At 47.5% G+C, this 20,157-nt stretch overlaps 1 protein-coding gene across 1 annotated transcript; it reads right to left on the bottom strand.

Moving 5' to 3' along the window:
• Positions 1 to 2,836: 2,836 nt before the first annotated feature.
• LOC125939885 (uncharacterized PE-PGRS family protein PE_PGRS10-like) lies at positions 2,837 to 19,481 on the bottom strand. The gene is made up of 4 exons (XM_049655392.1): positions 17,122 to 19,481; positions 7,673 to 7,829; positions 3,309 to 3,408; positions 2,837 to 2,902 (listed from the first exon to the last, which is right to left on the bottom strand). The coding sequence occupies exons 1-4, from the start codon at positions 18,674 to 18,676 to the stop codon at positions 2,837 to 2,839; spliced, it is 1,878 nt and encodes a 625-aa protein (XP_049511349.1). The 5' UTR covers positions 18,677 to 19,481.
• Positions 19,482 to 20,157: the final 676 nt, after the last annotated feature.

The following is a 20,157-nucleotide window of genomic DNA, read 5'->3' as shown; positions in this document are numbered from 1 at the left end:
CCAATAAATGGAAAACCAATTCGATATCGTGCGATCATGGCATTCCCATGTGTCGCCGTACCGTTTGCGCTTGCACCCCCTGGGTGCGTACCGCTAGCAGTTGGAACAATCCCTATAATTCCTGCTGAGGCCATTCCAGGTGAGTGTATACTAGCACCAGGCCCTCGATTAGCAGCGGCAGACGATAAGATTCCTTCCCCATTGCGCGTTCCAGGAACAACCCCTGTATTTGTACTAACACCAGTTAATCCACTGGTTGCTGTTTCTATATTGACACCGTGCCCAGAAGAACCCAAGGATCCAGATGTGTGTGCGTTTCCACCAAATGCTATCGCATTACGTAAAGTAGCAGCACCAGATGGCGCTCCGACACTACCGACTCCAATTCCAGCCCTATAAGAAGAGCCACCAGTCCAGTTAGAGCCCAGGTTAACGAATGTGTGTCGACCTGCACTGATATAACTGTCGCTCCCTCCTGCTTCGGTTACGCGACTGGACCATGGAACCTCATAGTGCGATGTGGCACTACCTCCTGCACCATACGCTTCTGTAACCGATGGGAGAGCGCTACCTCCGGCAGCAGTTAGACCAGTACTACCCGCGTGAATGCCGATGCCTGACCCGCCAGACCCTGTGGAAGCCGATGTGCGTGTTTCTTCTGCGCCAGCAACGCCACCGGACCAATGAGATCCAAAACCACCAGTTGAAACTGTAGCCCCTGACGTTGTTGAGACGTCACCTGCACCATTTCCAGTGGTGGCAGATGCTCCAGGTCTGTGTAGATGAAGCCCTCGTGTAAGATATAGGCTACCATTTCCTGCAGTGGCTATAACATTCGTGCTACCAGGTCTTACAGACAAAGATGGCAAAGCCCCTCCTCCACCTACCCTGATTCCAACTTCGCCAGTACTTGGAAGAACACTTGGCTGTGAACCTGCTCCGCCAAAACTGACACGGACCCCTTCAGAGCCTGCGAACCCAGCGGGCAATGTACCTGCTCCACCTACACCTCTAGCGATACCGCCAGGTTCTGCAGAAACGGCAGGGAGTCTACCCGATGCACCTGTGGCACCTCTCAAACCACCTGCTAAGCCTGTTCCGATCCCGCCAAGTCCTGTTGCAGCAGATGCGAGCGCACCTGCGGCACCTGCACCGTCTGTGCTCGCACTGGTCGTCGCGGATCCTATCGTAGAAACACCTACGTGGATACCGCCTGTTCCCAAGTTGGTATGAACCCCACCAGATTCTCCAGAAAGATACGGGTACCCACTTGGTCCACCTAAACCAACATTGATGCCGCCTAGTGCCGGAGAACCAGCGGGGAGTGAACTACCTGAGCCTACACCGATGCTGCCAGAACCTGCAGAAACGGACGCAGGTGCGCCTGCTATGGATGTTCTCATCGTGCCATGTTCTCTTCCAGAAGATGGCAGAAAACCCGCTGCGCCTTCAGTGCCTATGCCAATAATGACTGCCCCACGTTCTATATGAACACCTGAGCGTGTACCCTCTGTTCCTAAGCCGGTATTAACGCCACCAGGTGCTGCGAATGAAGATGTGTGCGCGCTTGGGCCACCTGCTGGTATTGGACTTTCTGTGCCTATACCAATGCTGCCAGAACCTCCAGAAACAGATGCTGCTGCACCTGCTATGGATGCTCCCATTGCGCCGTGCCCTGCTCCAGAAGATGACACCACACCCGTGGTGCGTGCAGTGCCCGTGCTAATTCTCACTGTGCCATGTTCTGTATTAAAATGTGGGCGTGTAGCTCTTGTTTCCAAGCCCTCATGCAACCTACCAGATCCTGTTGAAAGAGAGGGCTGCGCACTTGTTGGTACTGGGCCAGCAAAAATATGACCCACTCCCATAGTGCTGGCCGGGAGTGCACTTCCTATACCTGTGCCAGCCCTGTGAGGGCCTGCATAAACAGACCCAGGTGCACCTGCTGCGGCTGCTCCGATTGTGTCAAGTCTTGCTCCAAAAGATGACAGCAAACCCTCGCCGCCTTCCGCGCTTGTGCTAAAACCTACCATCTCACGTCTCATATGAACACCATGGCGTGCATGTCCTGTTTCCAAACCGGCATGGACCCCACCAGCTTCTGAGGAGAGAGATGAGTGTGCACTCGTTCCACCTAGACCAGAATATATACCGCCCACTCCGTGAGATACTGCCGGGAGTACACTTTCACCGCCTATACCGACACTGCCTGGACTTGAAGAAACAGATCCGCGTGTACCTGTGATGGCTGCGCCGATTGTGCCAAGTCCTGCCGTAGCAGATGACAGAAAGCCCGTGGCGCCTGCAGTGCCTGTGCCGATACCGGCCATGCCACGTCCTGTGTTAACAGTTGGATGTGTACTTTCTGTTCCGTAGTTGGCATGGACCCCACCAGATTCTGCAGACAGAGATGGATGCGCACTTGTTTCACCTAAGCCAGCACGAATGCCACCCAATCCTGGAGACCCGGCCGGGAGCGCACTTCCTCTGCTTATGCCTGGCCTTCCAGAACTTCCAGAAAAAGGCGCGGGTGCACCTGATATACCTGTCCCGATCGCGCTCAGTCCTGCTGTAGCAGGTGTCAGCAAACCTGCGGCGCCAGCCGTGCCTGAAGCCGTACCGACCACTCCAGGTTCTATATGAACACCTGGTTGGGTACCAGCCATTCCCACGCCGGCATTGGCCATGCTGGTTCCCGCCGAAGTAGATGGGAACGAACTTGATCCACCTACACCTGCCTCAATCGCGCCAGGTTTAAGAGACATCGTTGGGAGTGCACCTGATGGTCCTATACTAAGGCCCCCAGGTCTTGCAGAAACAGGTGTGAGCCCTCTTCCTAAGCCTGCTCCAACTGCGCCGAGTCCTGCTGCTGCTGATGGTAGTAGACCCACGATGCCTGCACCTGCGCCGACGAGCCCAAGTCCAGAACCACTGCTTGAAGATGTCGCTCCGGAGTTTATTGTAGTACCACCCAGACCTATCCCGGCGCTACCATGTAAGCCTGTAGCGATCGAATGTGTTCCACCAGCGGTAAAAGCATGCCCAGAAGCACCAGGCGAAATCACACCACCGGGGCCTGTGATGACGCCAACCAGGTTGTTCATCAGGCCATGTGTGCGTTCCGCGCCTGCAAACGATGTCCCGTTAAGTGTAAAGAAACGCGCAGTGCGTAGGTACCAGTCACACTTTTCTTGGCGCACGCAAATGAACTCCGCATTTCGCAGGAATGCAGCGAAGCCCTTATCACAGACGCATGCGCCTCGGTGGCAGTGTGTGAAGCAAGGCTTCGGCGGAATTATGCCACATACTGGCTCGCAGGTGGACACGCAGGGTTCGAACCTGGAGTGTGGTGGACATATCGGAGGATTTTTCTCCACCTTGACGCACTTCTTCCAGTTCGTGGGGTCCCTGTAAGATATACCACATAAGTTAATTGTATAGAAGGTCTGAATGGAATTGACGAAAGATTTGTTGTAAGAGCGGAAAATGCAAGTGGAAAACAGGCAATCACAAAGCGCAGGCAAACCTTCATCCCGACGGGCTTTTTCGGTAAAAGTGTGTGAAATGACTAATATGCGTACTGATATCGTAAATTCTATCGCAAATACGCAGACATTTTTTACGTCAGACTTAGTTCATGTGGCTCTATGACCCCTCCTACTCCTTAAATCTGCGTATCCAAAGCTCCATATTTCAGTGATGACGTGCAAATTCAAAAGTAAAACTGCGTTCAATTTATCTGCGCGACTGACAAAAAAATCCCAAAACAAGAAAATTGGCTGGTGCCCTAATAAGGCTGCATTTCACGGCGGAAGTACTTCAAGACTGCACTATTTTGAGATATCATTAACTGACTTGTCGGTTAAGAATTGTCGGCCAAGATTTCGATACTTCAGAAACGTTCCGTATGAAATTAACTATTCAATTCGTATCATACGGAACGTTGATTTTATTTGCGTAAAGGTGGTAAAAATTTTAATTCATTCAAATTTCTTACACTTTCTTTCAATGCGGCATTCACAGTTTTATAGATGGATGTTCGTACAATTAAGGGCAGGTAAGTTATTACACGTGAGCAACCAGCATCGCGAGATGAAATCATGTGTGGCCATTTTTTGTGCCAATCATATTTCACTGCTGGCGTGCAGACTATCACAAAATACTTGTCAATTGTCTGCAATACCTCCTAGAGGAATGTTCGTTAATGTATAAAATTTTGCATTTGATGTTGGTTACGGGAGGTAGATAACATCCTTGGACGGCTACCACAAAGCTCAAAAACATCTGCTGCGTGCGCCACGAAAAGGAAGCACTTCGTTATCATAACTTGGCAATCCGATGTTTAATGCAGGAGGCTCGAGCTAATTGGATAGCGCCCAGTGGCAGGGTGAGGCAGACCGATGCACTTTTGAAACCTCCTAAATCAGGCATAATTTAACCGCTTCTGCCATAAATTATGACGTACTTTTAAGAAATGCGTCAAGCTACAAAAATGTTATTCGATATTAAAGTCCGCATCCAGCTCCCAGTCCAAGGATGCTCTCCTTGGAGTGGCTATCAATGAATATGCCTCGTTGACAACTCTCAGTGAATATGTGAGTGACGGGCGGAACCTGCGCCATGCAAGCAGTGAATAGATCTGCCCCCTGAAGAACCACGAAAAGCAGTTGACGGACGTTATTGCGTATGCATGAACAAAGTACACACGATGAAGTCGCCACTCCAATCCCTTACTGAATAACTTCGGAAAGCAGACCAACCGTGCCTGAACACGTGTACAGATCACAAGGGAGCAATAAGCAAGATGCTGGTAGCCGCCTACACAAGGAAGAGTCTGCGCATTCACCTACCTCAGTGGTCACAGAAACAAAACTTGTGCTGGTGCTTAAGATTTATTGTAGGCACAGTAACTAGTACGAAAGTGAAAGATTGAGCTATAATAATCACAAGTTGAATTATGTCTGCTCTGAAATATGCTTTTTATAATGATTTTCTTCATAATGTATTTTTACATAAAAACATGTAATATCTGTACTTCCTTGCGCTCGAGCTTTTTATTGCGATAGCAATTATATGGACACTTCAAGCGGATTTCCGCCGTCGCTGCGAGGTTCCGTATAAAGTCCAAGGGCGATAAAATCGCCGCTGCGCGCCGAATGTGCGACTGAAAGCGCGCAGAGGACAAGCGCTTTCACGGAGAGCGAGCGCGCGGCGGAGAGCAAAGGCAACTTTCCGCGCGAAACGCCGTGGGGGTATGGGAGGGAGGGAGGGAGGGGGGGGGGGGGCACGCTGTGCTGCGGCACCAAATGCATATCTTGCAACCGGTGCAAAGGGAACTGGCGACGCAATCTCCCACGCGAAAGGAGGAAAGTGGAAAGGCAGCGTGGGTGGGAGGGGGGGGCTTCTACTCTGCCAACAAATGCGTGCTTGTACTTTGCGCCGGTGCGGGCTGTCGCGCGCACCGTATCTTGAAAGCGATCTCCAGAGGGCTGTGACCTTTGTATGCTCTGTGCTTTCGCCGCTCAGTTTCCGTACGAACTTTTGCTTGCTGCGGCGGGTGCGCTTCCTCACGCCAGCGTTTTGACAGTGGTTAATTGTCTGCGGTCATCGAGAGTGATCTATTCATGTTTGCTTGTGCGCGAATGTGTCAAATTTATGCAGCCGATAAAACTAATATCCCTACTCCGTATAGCTCCGTACAAGTAGTCGTCAACGCGTATTAGTGCCGGTGGGCGTCAGAATGCTGCTCATGCGTACATCGCCAGCAGTTGTTTTCATCATTCGGCTACTTCTTCAATTTTCCGCAATGTCCGTGTTTATCTGTCCTGTCTATGCGCATGCAATAGCGATCTTACCGCTGCGTGCAACGGCACCGGCTAAGAAGGTGTGATGGTGCTGGTGTGACGACGCCAGCTAATGACAGAAGCTTTACGGTGACAGCAAAGAAGTTGTACGACTGTTGCCTGTCATCATCGTGGTCACCTATATGTCTCTAAAAACTGGTCAGGCGTGACAATCGTTGATTGTGACAACCCCAGAGATAATGCAGTCTTAAATTCGGTACCGGTCCGGGACAGTAGTCATGGTAAACTCGGTGGTAATCTAGTTCTACTCAACGTGAAAGCTGCGGAATTGCGAAGCAATGATTCACCGGTCTTCTCCTTGTGTTTATCTTGTTTTATCCTGCGTTTATCTTGTATTTAGCAATCCATCATCCGTTTGGCCATCCTGAAAGCCATACTTGCTTTATTTTTTACTTTATTTGTCCTAGTATCAAATACATTGCCACCGGTAATTTTATTGCTAGGACAAAACCAAGCCTAGATGTAAAATGTTTTTCTGTACTCCATTTATCCATGTATAATTCCACTTCTGATACTATCGTTTGTACACTTAGCTCCCTGTGCTAAGCCACAACTGGTGGGAAACCGCCACGCACATGGAGCCAAAGCCTTTGCTAATGGTAGAAGCGATTTTAATGAAATTCTGTTAAATATTTTCGATAAATTCATCAATACTCCTATCTTTAAAATTATTCTGAATCATGTTAGTTTATTTTGAACCGTTTTTGATCAATTCTGCACTTGTTTTGACCCTGTTTTGAGAACTTGATTTTGCGTGTGACCACGGCTACATGAGACCACATTACAAGATTTTAACTAGTTTCTGCTAATTAATGCGCTTATTACTTGATTATTCCAATCTTTTACACTATTCTGAATCATATTAGCTTATGTTGAACCGGTTTTGATCAATTCTGCACTTGTTTTGACCCTGTTTTCGCGCGGGACCACAACATGAGGTCACATTACACGCTGACAGCCCGGGCCCCTAAAATGCGTCGCACTTAGAATGATATTCCCATTATTATTGCCAATTTATTTATTTATTTGCATACCTAGAATCGCTCTAATGCATAGTTGTAGGGGAGTGTTAAACTGCAAAAGTACAAAACATAGCCAAGTCACAAAGGATGCGCCCACTGAATGTTCACATTAACTTTTTATCTACGCAAGAAAAGGAAAGAATATCGAACGTGACATGCAGTACAAACACCTGCAGCGAGCAGCAGCTATCTTATACCAAATCGAGCCCCTCAACCGGCGGAAGCAAGAAAATGGCGGCCACCGTAACAGGCAACGTGGCTGTCCTCAGCCTAAGCAGGGGGTGTGCCTCGCGGCACACTTGTGCGATTTAAAAGCGAATGCCTTTCTTTGCCTCTTTCGCCCGTTTTCGGGGTCGGTCAATGACCGATGGTCGGTGGTCGATGATAGGTCGTCAGACCTGGTAAGCAAAATGCTCCTTCATTCGCCCAATGGTTGGTTGGTTTGTTAGGGCTATTGCCATACATTAAAAATCAGCGTCTACGGTTTATTCACAATGTTTGCTACTGAGCTAGACTGCACATCTTCGGGATCAGCCCACGTAACCGGTTAAACACACTATAAAAATCGCGGTTAATTTCAAACAAACAAAAGAAGCTACACGCTTTAAACAGAGAACTTCTACTCACACAACCCAACCAGGAGGACAGTCACATCCAGGAGCGCACAATGTGCGGCAAAATAAACTGATGGTTTTGTTTCCGGTGACGGGGCAGCTCGACGAGCACAAGTGCCAGTCTTTTTGTCGGCGAGACTTGCAGCGGCGGCAGTTTTTCTTGGGGACGCACTCCCCCCATGAATTGCGGACGAAGTGGCGCTTGCAGACGCATTCACGCAGTTGCTTCAACACCGAATGGGGTGTGTGCATGGACCTGCAGAACACGTCTTGCCGAGCCTTGCCGCTCACGGGAACTTCGTTTTCGCCACATTTTGGAGAGACGCAACCTGCGATTGCAAGGCGGATAAACGTTCGCTTAAATGAGGTATCAGTTGAAGCCATAATAAATTATACATCCGTTTCCGGCGAGTAGAGCAGTAGGAAAATACAAGACTGGATAGTGCCAGCAACCTCGCTGTGGCTGGACGCAATAGAAAGTACAACCGCTCTCATGAAACCTTCAAAACTGTGGCCCTTATTTTTAAAACGCAGTGTCATTTGTTTGAGTTGCGGCCATGGCAGCTTCGTTCATTGTGGGCGCAGTTAAATAAGACATGGTTCAAAATAAGAAGACCAGGCGTAGGTAAAAGCGATTTCGCCGCCACTGACTGCGGCGTCATTGCAATAACAGGCCTATAGCCACAGATTGTAGAGCCAGATGAGAACGCAATAACGCATAAATTAGTCTATAATCTATAAGACATATCATATGAGGCCTTAGTTTTTTGTTCAGACCAATTAGAAAGTAAAAATATGTAAAATCATCTACAGAAACTGTTTCATTTTCTAAATAGCGACTCCAAAGGGGAAGACGTCACGCGGAAACGAACGTGGTCGGCTAATTCATGAAGGTAAAAAAGTAGAAAAGTCAACATTTTCATCCCACGAAAGCAGCTTTCGCTTCTCGCGTATCAGAAAAAAGAACAAGCACCAGCGTTAAGAAAAAACATATGTGCAACAGACATAACGAGCACACAACATTAAATGCAGTAAAAGGAAACACAGTCCATTATTTGGCGACTCAAATAGTCAGGAAATGTACAAAAGTGCAGACCGAGCAATGAACAGTGCGCCTCTTCATCTTCCTTCAATCATTCACCGCTGATCCAAGATCACGTGACTCACAGAGGCCGCTGAATAAATGAGCTCCACATGCCTAGTTTTGTGTACTTTGGTGCGGCTAATCCACCTGTCTTGGGCACCAACAATGTTTTGAGGTCCCGAAAACACACACGTCTCTTTGTGGGGCCAGTACATAACTATAAGGATCATCTTAACCACTGTTAGTAACGGCGTTCTTCGGGATACAAGAACGCAGAAACCGAAAAACGTAGAGTTCGGCTATGTACAGCCTCCGCTATCTTTAGCTACATCGTGCGAGCGTCCATCACGCGTCAATTTAGCGCCTTTAAGCTGCGATAATAAGCGACACCGGCAGAAGTACTGCCAAGTGCACTAAGCACGCTCCTGTGCAAGAGTCGTCTGATGCGATGTTCCCTCCAGGACAACGTGCGACCATATTATAGGGTTCTTACGCGATATAGCTAAAAATGCGGGAGACTGTACATGCCTGAGTTCTAGTTTTCTAAACACTGGCTAGGAAAGTCTATATTTTGCTGAATGTTTTCCATCCCACTAACAACATATTAAACCCGCTAAATATAATCTACGGTCATACTACTGCGCTAAACGTTTAGAAACGCGGAATCGACGGCATCTTTGTCATATTGCGTAACATACCGGAGGAGCACATGAAAACCTAATAAAATAGGAAATAAATCCTTGTCATTCGTTGTGTTTTCTCCGGATACGTTTTTCCCAACTCAGGCACCTGACTCGCGGGAGAGTTCGAAGTATCGCCACGTCACCAACATAAAAAATCAAAGCCCCCTTTATTATAGAAAGGTGGTTGAACACAAAGCTTTCTATCATGGAAACTGTATCAAAGTCAAAGTCCAAAGCCAACGACCACGCAACGAACCAAGAAATGCTGAGCCACCCGGTACGATGCGTGTGTGATTTGACTGATAGTTTAGGATTGTAATTTTCGAGCGTTGTAGTTCAGTGAACACACATTTCATTAAGGTCCATAGCCTTTATTTTAGATCATGTAGCCGTTGTTTACACGCACACACTCGCACTTTCACGGACGACTCTACACTTGCACAGTATTGCGTTGTGATTGCTGTGGTAGATGGCCAGAGGCTCGGCCGTTGTCAATACACGGGATCGGCCTTACGAGCACGATCGCGCTTGCGCTTGCGTTCGCGTACGGCAGCCTCTTCAGCTGTGCGCTGCACCCGCGGCCTAGCCATGGTGACGGCCGGGAATGCATTGCGTGACGCGCGTTTACCGTGGCGTTGCAGTTCCCATTGTTCTTATCGGTACAACTGCGAATGCAAACTGTAGTGTTCTACGATACGTATGTCGTGCGCCGTTATTCTATTGTGTGCGCCGATGCGCAGCCGTTGTTCTGTTGTGTGCGCAGATGCTCAGATAGTTCCATTATGTATGTTGGCTTTCCTGCAGTGCGTTTTTGGTGCACACGTACTGACGAATCAGTGAGACATAGTAAGGTTCGCTTTAATACTCGTCTGGTGATTTATTGCTCTGAGCGTTGATGAGCTAGCGCAACATGGCTATAATTAGTCTTAAATGAAGAAAAACTGCTAGCCTTGTTGTTTACGACGAATATTAACGGAGCGCGCACTAAAGTATTAGACATATACATAGCATCCAGAAGGTACGACGCCGTGCTCGCGGGTGCCGCAACCACTCGGGCAAGTGAAGTGTGCACAAACCGCATTTCCCCGGTGAAACTAAAGTCTTCGAAAATAGAGCCGGCAGGGCCATCACTAACCCTTCTAAATATTGCGTTTGCGAGGTGGACGACTTCGGAGTCGTTGGTACCGATTCATGCATATGTCACTTTGGAGAACTTTAAAGTGTACCATGTCACCGATGAAGAGAATCACAACGTGGCTCATGAATTCGCCCACTTACAGAGCCGCATTTTTGTAACAGTTATTGAGCAAGGTGCAACGGCATTTTTGCGAAAAACGATCTTGACTATTTTTTCCTAAATAATTGGGTCCGTCGTATGGCTGGGCTCTAGGGCTATGGTAAGCTGTACGACACGGAAGCTGCCATACATGTAGACTCAGGGTTGAACAGTATCAATAGGAAAGCTGGGTAATTTCTCTCACATAAATATGGTTTCATTTGGGTTGCAAATTACAGCGACGAGCCAGACGGGCTCGGACATAGGAGAATGCGCTTAGGTGATTACAAATGGGTGCCGCAATTTCTCCTGCAATTCGACGGCACTTTCTTGGACGCAAATCTCGCATGACGTCAATAAAAAATATTAGGTCATGACTATAGGTCGTTCATATAATTACTGAGACATTACCTCATTTACTGTGAGAATGCACGTTCTGTTATTGCACAAGGTGGAAGGCAGTCAATTCCTCGTTAAGCCAGCACTCAGAACCAAGCATATGGACGCAAGTGAACTTCGCACCGACGAATCGCATCATCATCATCATCAGCAGCAGCAGCAGAAGCCTATATTTTTTATTCCAGTAATCTAAAGCGCTTATCTAACCGGAAAAAGCGCATCTATCACTTAGCGAAATCATCCCCCTCCGATGCGCCCTGGGCAGCTTATTAATCCGCTTCAGATATTTATATAGCAGCTCTAAAAACTGCTAAAGACAACTACTTGTCTAGTACACTACCCGAAATACTAAAAACAAATCTTAAAAAGGTCTGGCAAATAATAAACCCACGTCTACGGTTTATTGCCGCAATGCTATTTCATTAGAAGATTCATCTGGAAATGCTGTTTCCGAGAACAGATGTGCGACCATACTAAACGATTCATTTGCAAGTCAATTTTCGAAATCTGCCAATGTTGAACCTCCTTACGCATACCAGTACAAATACTTACCAATGCATCCTGCAATTGTTGAAGCACCTGGAATCAACAAGCTAGTAGATAGCTTACCGTATCATTCATCAGCTGGTTTCGATTGCATTAACAATAAATTCCTTAAAAGCACTAGCCTCTTTAGCTCCATGATACTGGCAAACATTTCCCAACAATCCCTGAACTCATGTGAGCTTCCAAAGGAATGGAATATTGGGAAGGTGGTTCCAATCTTTAAGTCCGGCCCCAGAAACTCACCTCTTAATTATCGACCCATATCCCTTCCAAGCAGTAGTTGTAAACTCTTATATCATGTAGTTTTCACCAATCTGGCGAACTTTCTAGAGTCTAACTCATACTTCACTACAGGACAGTATGGCTTTCGAAAATCACTAGTATCCACCCCGGCCCTGGACGAACAACGACGTCTTGTCGCCAGAGCCCGGGATGCTATCACGGCCAGAGGATTCCTGGAATGAGGGACCCTCCCACCTAGAGTGATCCACAGCTCAAACGCTCGGGAACACCGTCTCGAAAAATTAAAGTTTATTTCATCATCATCATCCTTCACCCATCAGCTACATCGTATCCTGGATCGCTCATCCTGCGCTGATTGTGTCTTCTTGGATTTTAGTAAAGCATTTGATAAAGTATGCCATAAACTACTACTTTTTAAACTGAGCTTGCAAAATATCGACCCTAACCTTCCAAAATGGATAGAGCATTTCCTTACAAACCGTTTCCAATTCGTCACTGCTAACGGTCATAACTCTCCACTTACTGAGGTACAATCAGGTGTACCACAAGGGTCTGTGCTTGGACCACTATTATTTCTCATCTATATTAATGACCTAACTGTTACAATATCCTCTAACATCTGTTCGCAGATGATTGCGTTATCTTCCGGGAAATTAACAGCTCTGATGATAGTTTAACACTCCAATCTGATCTGGATAGTGTAGTTTACTGGTGCGGGAAGTGGTTAATGGAATTAAATATTAAGAAATGTAAAATAATGCGCTTATCCAGATCTAATTCTACTCCTAGCACCTATCACCTTAACAACGTTACCTTAGATTTCGTCATGTCATATAAATATCTCGGTGTACACATTACGAATAACTTTAATTGGACCATTCATATAGAGTACGTCATTAACAATGCTAATCGCATGCTCGGGTACTTACGGCGGAACTTTTCGAAAAGACCACCTACTTTAAAGCTACAGCTTTACAACACTCTAATACGTTCAAAACTTGAATATGCATCTGCAATATGGGATCACAGTCACGTTAGTCTCACTACCTCACTTGATCTAGTACAAAATAACTCTACCGGTTTCATTCTTTCTAATTATAAGCGTACCGCGAGGATAACCTTAATGAAAACTAACCTAGCACTTATTCCATTAGCTAACCGCGGCAAAGTCGCCCGTCTTTCGCTATTTCATAAAATTTTCCATCACACCACGCTTCACGACGACTTGATAATGCACCCTCAGTACATTTCAAACCACGTCGATCATCGCAGTAAGGTGGGAATTGATTCATGTCACACGAAGTCCTTCTTTAAGTCTTTCATCCCCCGTACACCGCAGGAATGGAAACACCTTCCCTCAAGTATCGTGGCCATCACCGATAAGAAACTTTTTCGCGAAACATTAGCTAACATTGTATAATCAGGAGAATCATTGTATTACCAGAACTCACTGCACTGGTTTGTTTGATTGGTTTTTCTTTACTACATGTAACCACTTCCCTCTTTAATGCCATGTGGCCCTGAGGGCATTTTAAAGAAAATAAATAAGTGTTGTGTACCCCGCTGCCACGGAAACTACAGGACAAAGTGCTAAAACCACGTGTTCATGTTCCCGCGAGATAAGAAACTGCTCGAGAAATGGATTCGTGCAATGCCATGAGAGGGCTCCTGCCCTAAGGGAACTCGAGGGTGAGTAATCTCCATATTCCTGATTGCTATTTCATTTTTCGGAATAATGAGTAAAAAGCTCTTTCGTTGCCGTTCTGTGAGCGTGGAGCAGGCTTTCGTTGTAAGTCCCCGCAAAATGGCATCCTGGTGTGATCGTGCTTATCATGGGGTCTTTGTACCACGGCGGCTCCACTTTAAAAACAGCGCTTATCTCGCAATTACGGTTCGTATACAGTGATTATGAAAGGTATTAGAACTATATTCATTAAGCGACGTCCTGATATCCTTCCTTTGTATACAGAGGCAAGGTCTGCATTTTTATATGCCGCGAATAACGAAAATTTTAGGTTCATTTATCTTTACGTTTTAATAACTATATCGTTGTATTGTATTTATCTTATGGACCAAAACCAACTTCCTGCCTGCGATGAGGAAAGAGTTAAGGAAAAAGTGGTTTTTAAAAATAATTCACTCGGTGAATTCGCGTTTATGGTGCTTAGAGAGAGGGAACTTACTCATGCGGGGGTCATATTTTTCCTCAGGTATGCGCAGCACATTTCTCCCCAGAGGACATCATGAGGGAAAGGTCATATTTGGATGATGCTTCAGGGAAAATAGTCACGGCTCCTTTGCCCTATCCTCACGTTCGAAAAAACGCAGTTCCACCGAGATTTCCAGACTGTCCGACGTATTTGTCGACTGAGAGTACCACACGGGACAGCCTTGATATCAAGTGGATCCATCTAGACGCTTTAGCTATGCAAAGAGATCTTGCGGAATCCGTCGAGACATTTCGTCAAGAGGAAGAAGCCGAGAAAATTGTGCGAACTGACATAGTTGCTCACATGAGACAAAAGAAATGCACCTTCTGGCACACTATTCAAAGCAATGAGTGGATCATTCTCCTGCACATCGTTCTTCTTTCCGGGATTTTACGTGCCAAAACCAGGTGTGATTATGAGGCACGTCCGTAGTGGAGGGCTCCGGATTAATTTTGACCACCTGGGGTTCTTTAACGTGCACTACAACGCACGAACACGGGCGTTCTTGCATTTCGCCTCCATCGAAATGCGGCCGCCGGGGCCTCGTGCTCAGCAGCGCCAACGCCTTAGCTGACAGAGCCACCCCGGCGGGTCGTGCACATCGTTGAAGACGAGGCTCCGTGGATTAAGTATCATCAAAGCGAACTTGGTGTTACGTTTCACTTCATGAAGTGCTTGACCACGAAGCTTGGGTCTATATCACGCGTTCCACCTACCGCAAAGAGAAAGAGGGAACCATATTAATTTCTCGATGGCGTCCAAGAAATGGGACAGCGAGCTTGAATCAACTACAGAGAAATTGGAAGAAATCCTCAAAGCCATTTCTTTCCTGCTCGATAAGCTGAGCGACAAAACAACAGAGGAAAGAGTTTGCAACCTCCAATTCATTCGTGAGCAGTTGAAGTTGCTGCCAATGAACAAGGTTCGGAGGCGTTATTCAGCTGAATTTATGGTGATCTGTTGCCTTTTCTTCACAATTTCGTCCCATGCCTACAAATACGTGCGCAGCTACGGGAATGTCATCTTGCCACACCCCATGCCGATTATATCTATATGGTCATCATACAGCATGAACCCTCAGATACAGCATGAAAATTCAGCGTTCCTGAGATACATGGCTACAAGGATTTCCGACTTGGATGACTACCAGCAGACTGTCACACAATGTATGTATGTATGTAATGTATGTATGTAGTATGTATGTATGTATGGTATGTATGTAGTATGTATGTATGTATGTATGTATGTATGCATGTATGTATGTACGAATGTATGTATGTATGTATGTATGTATGTATGTATGTATGTATGTATGTATGTTACGTACGTACGTACGTACGTATGTATGTATGTGTGCATGTATGTAGTTGAAGAAACTAAGGGGAACACTTACGAAAATTGCATGTGTAATGCTTTAACGTTTCGGGCGTGGCACGGCCTTCGTCAGAATAAACACAGATAAAAGCACGCAGCCGCTTTGATGGGCATACGAACGTGGGCATAGTCAGAAGTACATGCACGTGTACACGTGCAAAAAATAAGAAAAAGAAGTACAGCGGCAAGTGTACCATAGCACGCTAAATGACGATGGGGGCGAAATGCGAAAACACCCGTGTGCTTAGATTTATGTGCACGTTAAAGAACCCCAGGTGATCCAAATTTCCGGAGTCCCCCACTACGGCGTGCCTCATAATAAGATCGTGGTTTTGGCACGTAAAAATCAATAATTTAGCACGCTAAATAACACGCATGAAAAAATTTTACGGTGTCACCATGATTGTACATGAAGTTACATAATGATATCAATTATGACAACGCAAAACTTAGGGGCAAATAGATTGGGCATGGTTTAGTCACGTCTATACAAAAACATACACATCAGGATATGACAGAAAGGCACGACACTTTTCCTACGCTCTCGCTGATACCGGATGACGCAGTGATAAATTTAGGAATCAGGAAATATTCTCGTACTTCCCGATCATGGTGCGATTTCAAGCCTGATTGTATTACTGTATTACAACATATGACCTAGCAGTCGAACTTGTTTAGATAATGGCAGGTGCGGCTAGCTTTTAAAGTGTGAACTATAGTTGTTAAATCGGATACTAAGAGATGTTTCAGTCTGACCGATATACTGCATATGACACACTGAACATTCAAGCAGAAAGATGATGTTAGTACTGTCGCAAGTGAAGTCAGCGTTGATCTTAACAGAAAAACTAGATGCTGTGCTTCTAGGAGTCTTTGATGTGGTCATATGTATACACACTTTGAAACGGGGTTTATTGCAGGGCTGACCACCAGCAGAAGCAATGGCTTTAGTCTTGGAAGAGGTTCCTAGGTCAAGCAGATTCCTAGAGCGACGATAGACTACCCTTGGCGACTTCGTGAAAATGTCTTTAAGGCGGTCGCTTTGTCTCAATAAGTTATGTTTTCTGAGAATGTGCGACATGTTAGGAATAGATGCAGAGTGTGTTAGGATAACGTTAGTTCTTGAATTTGGCGCCGATCACTTGGCCGTGCTGATGAGGCCTTTCCGGTCGAGACAGTCGGCCCATTTGAGGGAATTGTCAATTGTTGGCTGAAGGGTATTTCTGTTCGGTTAGTTTGTTACGAAGCTGGTTACAGTTGCGAGTGAATTCACTTTTGTCCGAGCAAATTCTTTTGAATAGCTTGGCTGTAGTGAATGCTCGCTTTGCAGTGTTTGACATGGCTGCTTCTGAAATGTAAATATCGCTGTCGTGGAGTGGGCTTTCTGAAAAAATTGGTTGTTAAGTTAACATTGCGCAGAGATACCGAGACGTCAAGGAAGTTTATGCTGAATGATGAATAACAATGTGAAAAGGAAATTGACGGTTCTGCGTTATTAAAATCTCTAATGAAGGAAAATAATGCAGCTTCATCGTGGTGCAAAATTAAGAAATTCTCATCGACGATGCGTTTGTAATAGAATTTCATCAATTTCCTTTTCCCATTCTTATTCATCACTCCGCATAAACTATTTCCTATTATGTAAACTTTTAATTTTTGTTGCACTTAATTTGATCAATATATGGACTTAACTCGGTATAAAAGAATATTCAGACAGAAATTCAATCGAGACACACGTGAGAATATGACAGCCAAAGTTTTATTGATCTTCTTGCAAAAAGCGAGTGTTACTTTAATTATCTGTACCATCCTCGAGGCCTCCAGTTGGCGCTTCACCAATGTCTATATCTCCTGAGGAAACGCTGTTAGCATCTGCGGAGCTACTGTGAGCGACCGTGCCATTCACTCCTTCGCCAGCTAACATGGTATTTATAATGTACAGAGGTGGGTAGGAAGCGCCTGGGAGTAAAAAGGCGTGAACACCAGACATTGATGTATTCACACCTGTGAGCGCAGCACTCGGGGCAAACCCGATGTTGGAACCATCAATTCCTGTGACCCCAAGTAAAGCTGCCCCCCCTCTGTTTCTACTAGAACCAACGCTACCTCCACCAGTGAGAGCACTGTATGTGGCACTACCCGTGGCAGTATTCCCTGATGATATTCCTACAGTGTAATGGCCAGGTACCGCGGCTGTAGCGGAGTTCACACTCCCAGGGCCTCCAGTGGCTCCGCTCCCACCAACCGCTGGGGCCAATACGATGGTAGTGCTACCTGGTACAACTCCAGAAGGGAAGCTTATACTTCCCGGGCTCAAGGCAGCACTAAATCCACTTCCACTAACCCTATCACTCCCGGTGGCGCCAGTTGCGGCTGTAGGTCCTGGCGATAATCCGACATTAACGCCACCAGATCCTACGACTGCAGGTAAGGCTACACTAACTCTGCCTATTCCAGCATTAGCACCGCTTCCAACAATTCTACCTACTCCTCCTGTACCAGCTGCACCCGTAGCCCCCGGAGATGATCCGACAGTGAGGCCACCAGGTACAGTGACTACTGGTATATGCACACCCACTGGCACTACACCAAGAGTGGCACCTCCAACACCACTGCCTCCAGTGCCTATAGCACCACTTAGTAATGCACTACCTGTAGATAGTCCGGTACCGTTCGTTTCGAGTCTGACCGTTCCATGCGAGGGTGGAACCTCTGAGACTATTCCGGAAGCGCCATTGCCGAATTCTGCAGCTCCATGTGAAAGTGAACCACTTGCACTCATTGAGGGACTCCCTGTTCCTACAGCTACACCGGCCGTGCTAGAACCTGTGCTGCCAGTTGAAGATGAAACCTCTGAGCTTAGTGAGGCACCAGCTCCGCCGTGCACAGCGGTGCTATGTAGGGCTGTCCCTTCTGTTAATCTTCCAGTATTGCCTTCAGCATGCCCGTGTAACGATGTAACGCTTGAGGGCATTCCAGAAGCAACACCGCCGGCTGCTCCAACTCCATGTGAGAGTGAACCTCCTGTGCTCGATATGACACCTCCCCTTTCTACGCTTGCGCCGATCCCGCTTGCGCCTGCGCTACCACTAGAGGATGAAACCTCAGATGTCAGAGCGGCGCCGCCTCCGGTGTGCACAATATTACCAGAGCTAGTTGTACCGCCTGTTAGTGTACCGCTAATGGCAGTGGAATTCCCTGTTACACCGCTGGTGAATGCACCTCCTCTGACGGCTGTGACACCAGCCGCAGCAGCTCCTTCAGTAGCCGCAGAGCTCCCACCTACTCCGTGTAGGGCCGGTACCGGCGACACCAGGTCCTCTGGTATGGCCAAAAGTAGAAAGGTCTGAGTTTCCCTCATTGTTTACGCCATTTCCTGTGCCATGAGAGTGCCACCTCCCGTTTGTTGAAACTGCGGAAATACCGGACGCAGTGCGTTCTGTGCCACTTGTGGTAATGCCCACACCAGAAGCTCCAGCGCCAGTTGGGCGTGCGCCGTCTGCGTGTAAACCGCCACCGACTCCAGCGAATCCTACAGTAGTACTCGAACCTGTTCCCACTGTGCCTACACCGACTCTAACTCCACTACCTCCCGCGGTAATGGGTGAGGATGAACCAACTGTAGATGTTCCTGTACCGGCTGGGAAACTCGCTCCGCCACCAGGGGCGCGTATACCAGCAGCACTGCTTCCGTGGCTACCTGTGAGAGATCCCGTGGTAAGAGAAGTAAAGCCTGCGCTATGCGCACTACCACCGGCGCCATGAATTCCCGCACCACCACTTAAGGATGCACCTGCCGGATTAACCCCAACGCCCCCGGTAATTCCCGCGATATTCGATGTTGAAGTACCCGAGGCAGTTGTTACTGCACCTGTAGGGAGATTCACGGTGATACCAGGTAGGCGCACACCCGCTGTATCGACTCCGAAATGGCCCCCACCAATTCCTGGGGCAATGGAAAATGGAGCACCTCCACTACCTACAGTGACACTGGCACCGCGAACTCCTGCATTACTGCCTATGGATCCTCCCACTGGACCTACGCCGACCCCACCTATGCCATTTCCAGTGGTACCAGATTGAATATATGCCTGCCGCAGATGGTGCTCCCATATGAATGCTCCCTCCCACGCCATGTGTGTTTGCAACCCCCATACCACTTTCACCACCACTCGCACCAGATGCTCCGGTGTGTGAAATAGTTGTACGTCCCCCCCGCGCACCTCCAGCACCTACACTGGCACCGCCAACTCCTGCATAACTGCCTATCGATCCACCCGTTAGGCCTACGCCGACCCCACCCACGCCATTTCCAATGGCACCAGAATGACGATAGGCCCGCTGCGGATGACGTTCCCATAGGAATGCTCAATCCCACACCGTGTGTGTTTACAACCCCCATACCACTTCCACCACCGCTCGCGCCAGATGCTCCGGTGTGTGAGATAGATGCACCTTCCCCTGGCACACCGACACTTCCGCCACCAGCTCCACGAGTCCCTAACAAAGAAGCGCCTCCTGCGAGCATTCCTGCGCCGATCGGAAGAAGTCCTATCGCACCAGGTACAAGCGCACCCCCTGGGCCCATTACTGAGCCACCTGGTCGAACTGCGCCTCCCGGCAAACGTCCCCAAACTCCGTTTAAAATTGTACCATTGTGTGTGAATAAATTACGGAGGTGCCAATTGCATTTTTCTTGGTTCACGCATATTTTCCCGTGGTGTCCCCAAATTTCGGCAAAACCCCTTTCGCAAACGCAAGCGCCCCTGTGGCAGATTGTAATGCATGTCTTGGGTGCCGCAAATCCGCAACTGGGTGCACAGGTAGAGACGCAGGGCTCGT

Source organism: Dermacentor silvarum, chromosome 9 (assembly GCF_013339745.2).
Source record: "Dermacentor silvarum isolate Dsil-2018 chromosome 9, BIME_Dsil_1.4, whole genome shotgun sequence".
Classification (NCBI taxonomy): Eukaryota; Metazoa; Arthropoda; class Arachnida; order Ixodida; family Ixodidae; genus Dermacentor; species Dermacentor silvarum.
Note: the sequence above shows the minus strand (reverse complement) of the source record. Positions and strands in the feature narration are given on the sequence as shown.

Coding starts and splice junctions, on each gene's coding strand:
- LOC125939885 (XM_049655392.1), bottom strand. CDS start 18,676: ATGAGGGAAACTCAGACCTTTCTACTTTTGGCCATACCAGAGGACCTG. Junction 7,830..17,121: donor AACTGGAGGCCTCGAGGATG/GTACAGATAATT, acceptor TTGCAATCGCAG/GTTGCGTCTCTCCAAAATGT. Junction 2,903..3,308: donor GCGTGTCCACCTGCGAGCCA/GTATGTGGCATA, acceptor TCGTCGGCGCAG/GTGCAGGCATCGTGGGTCTA.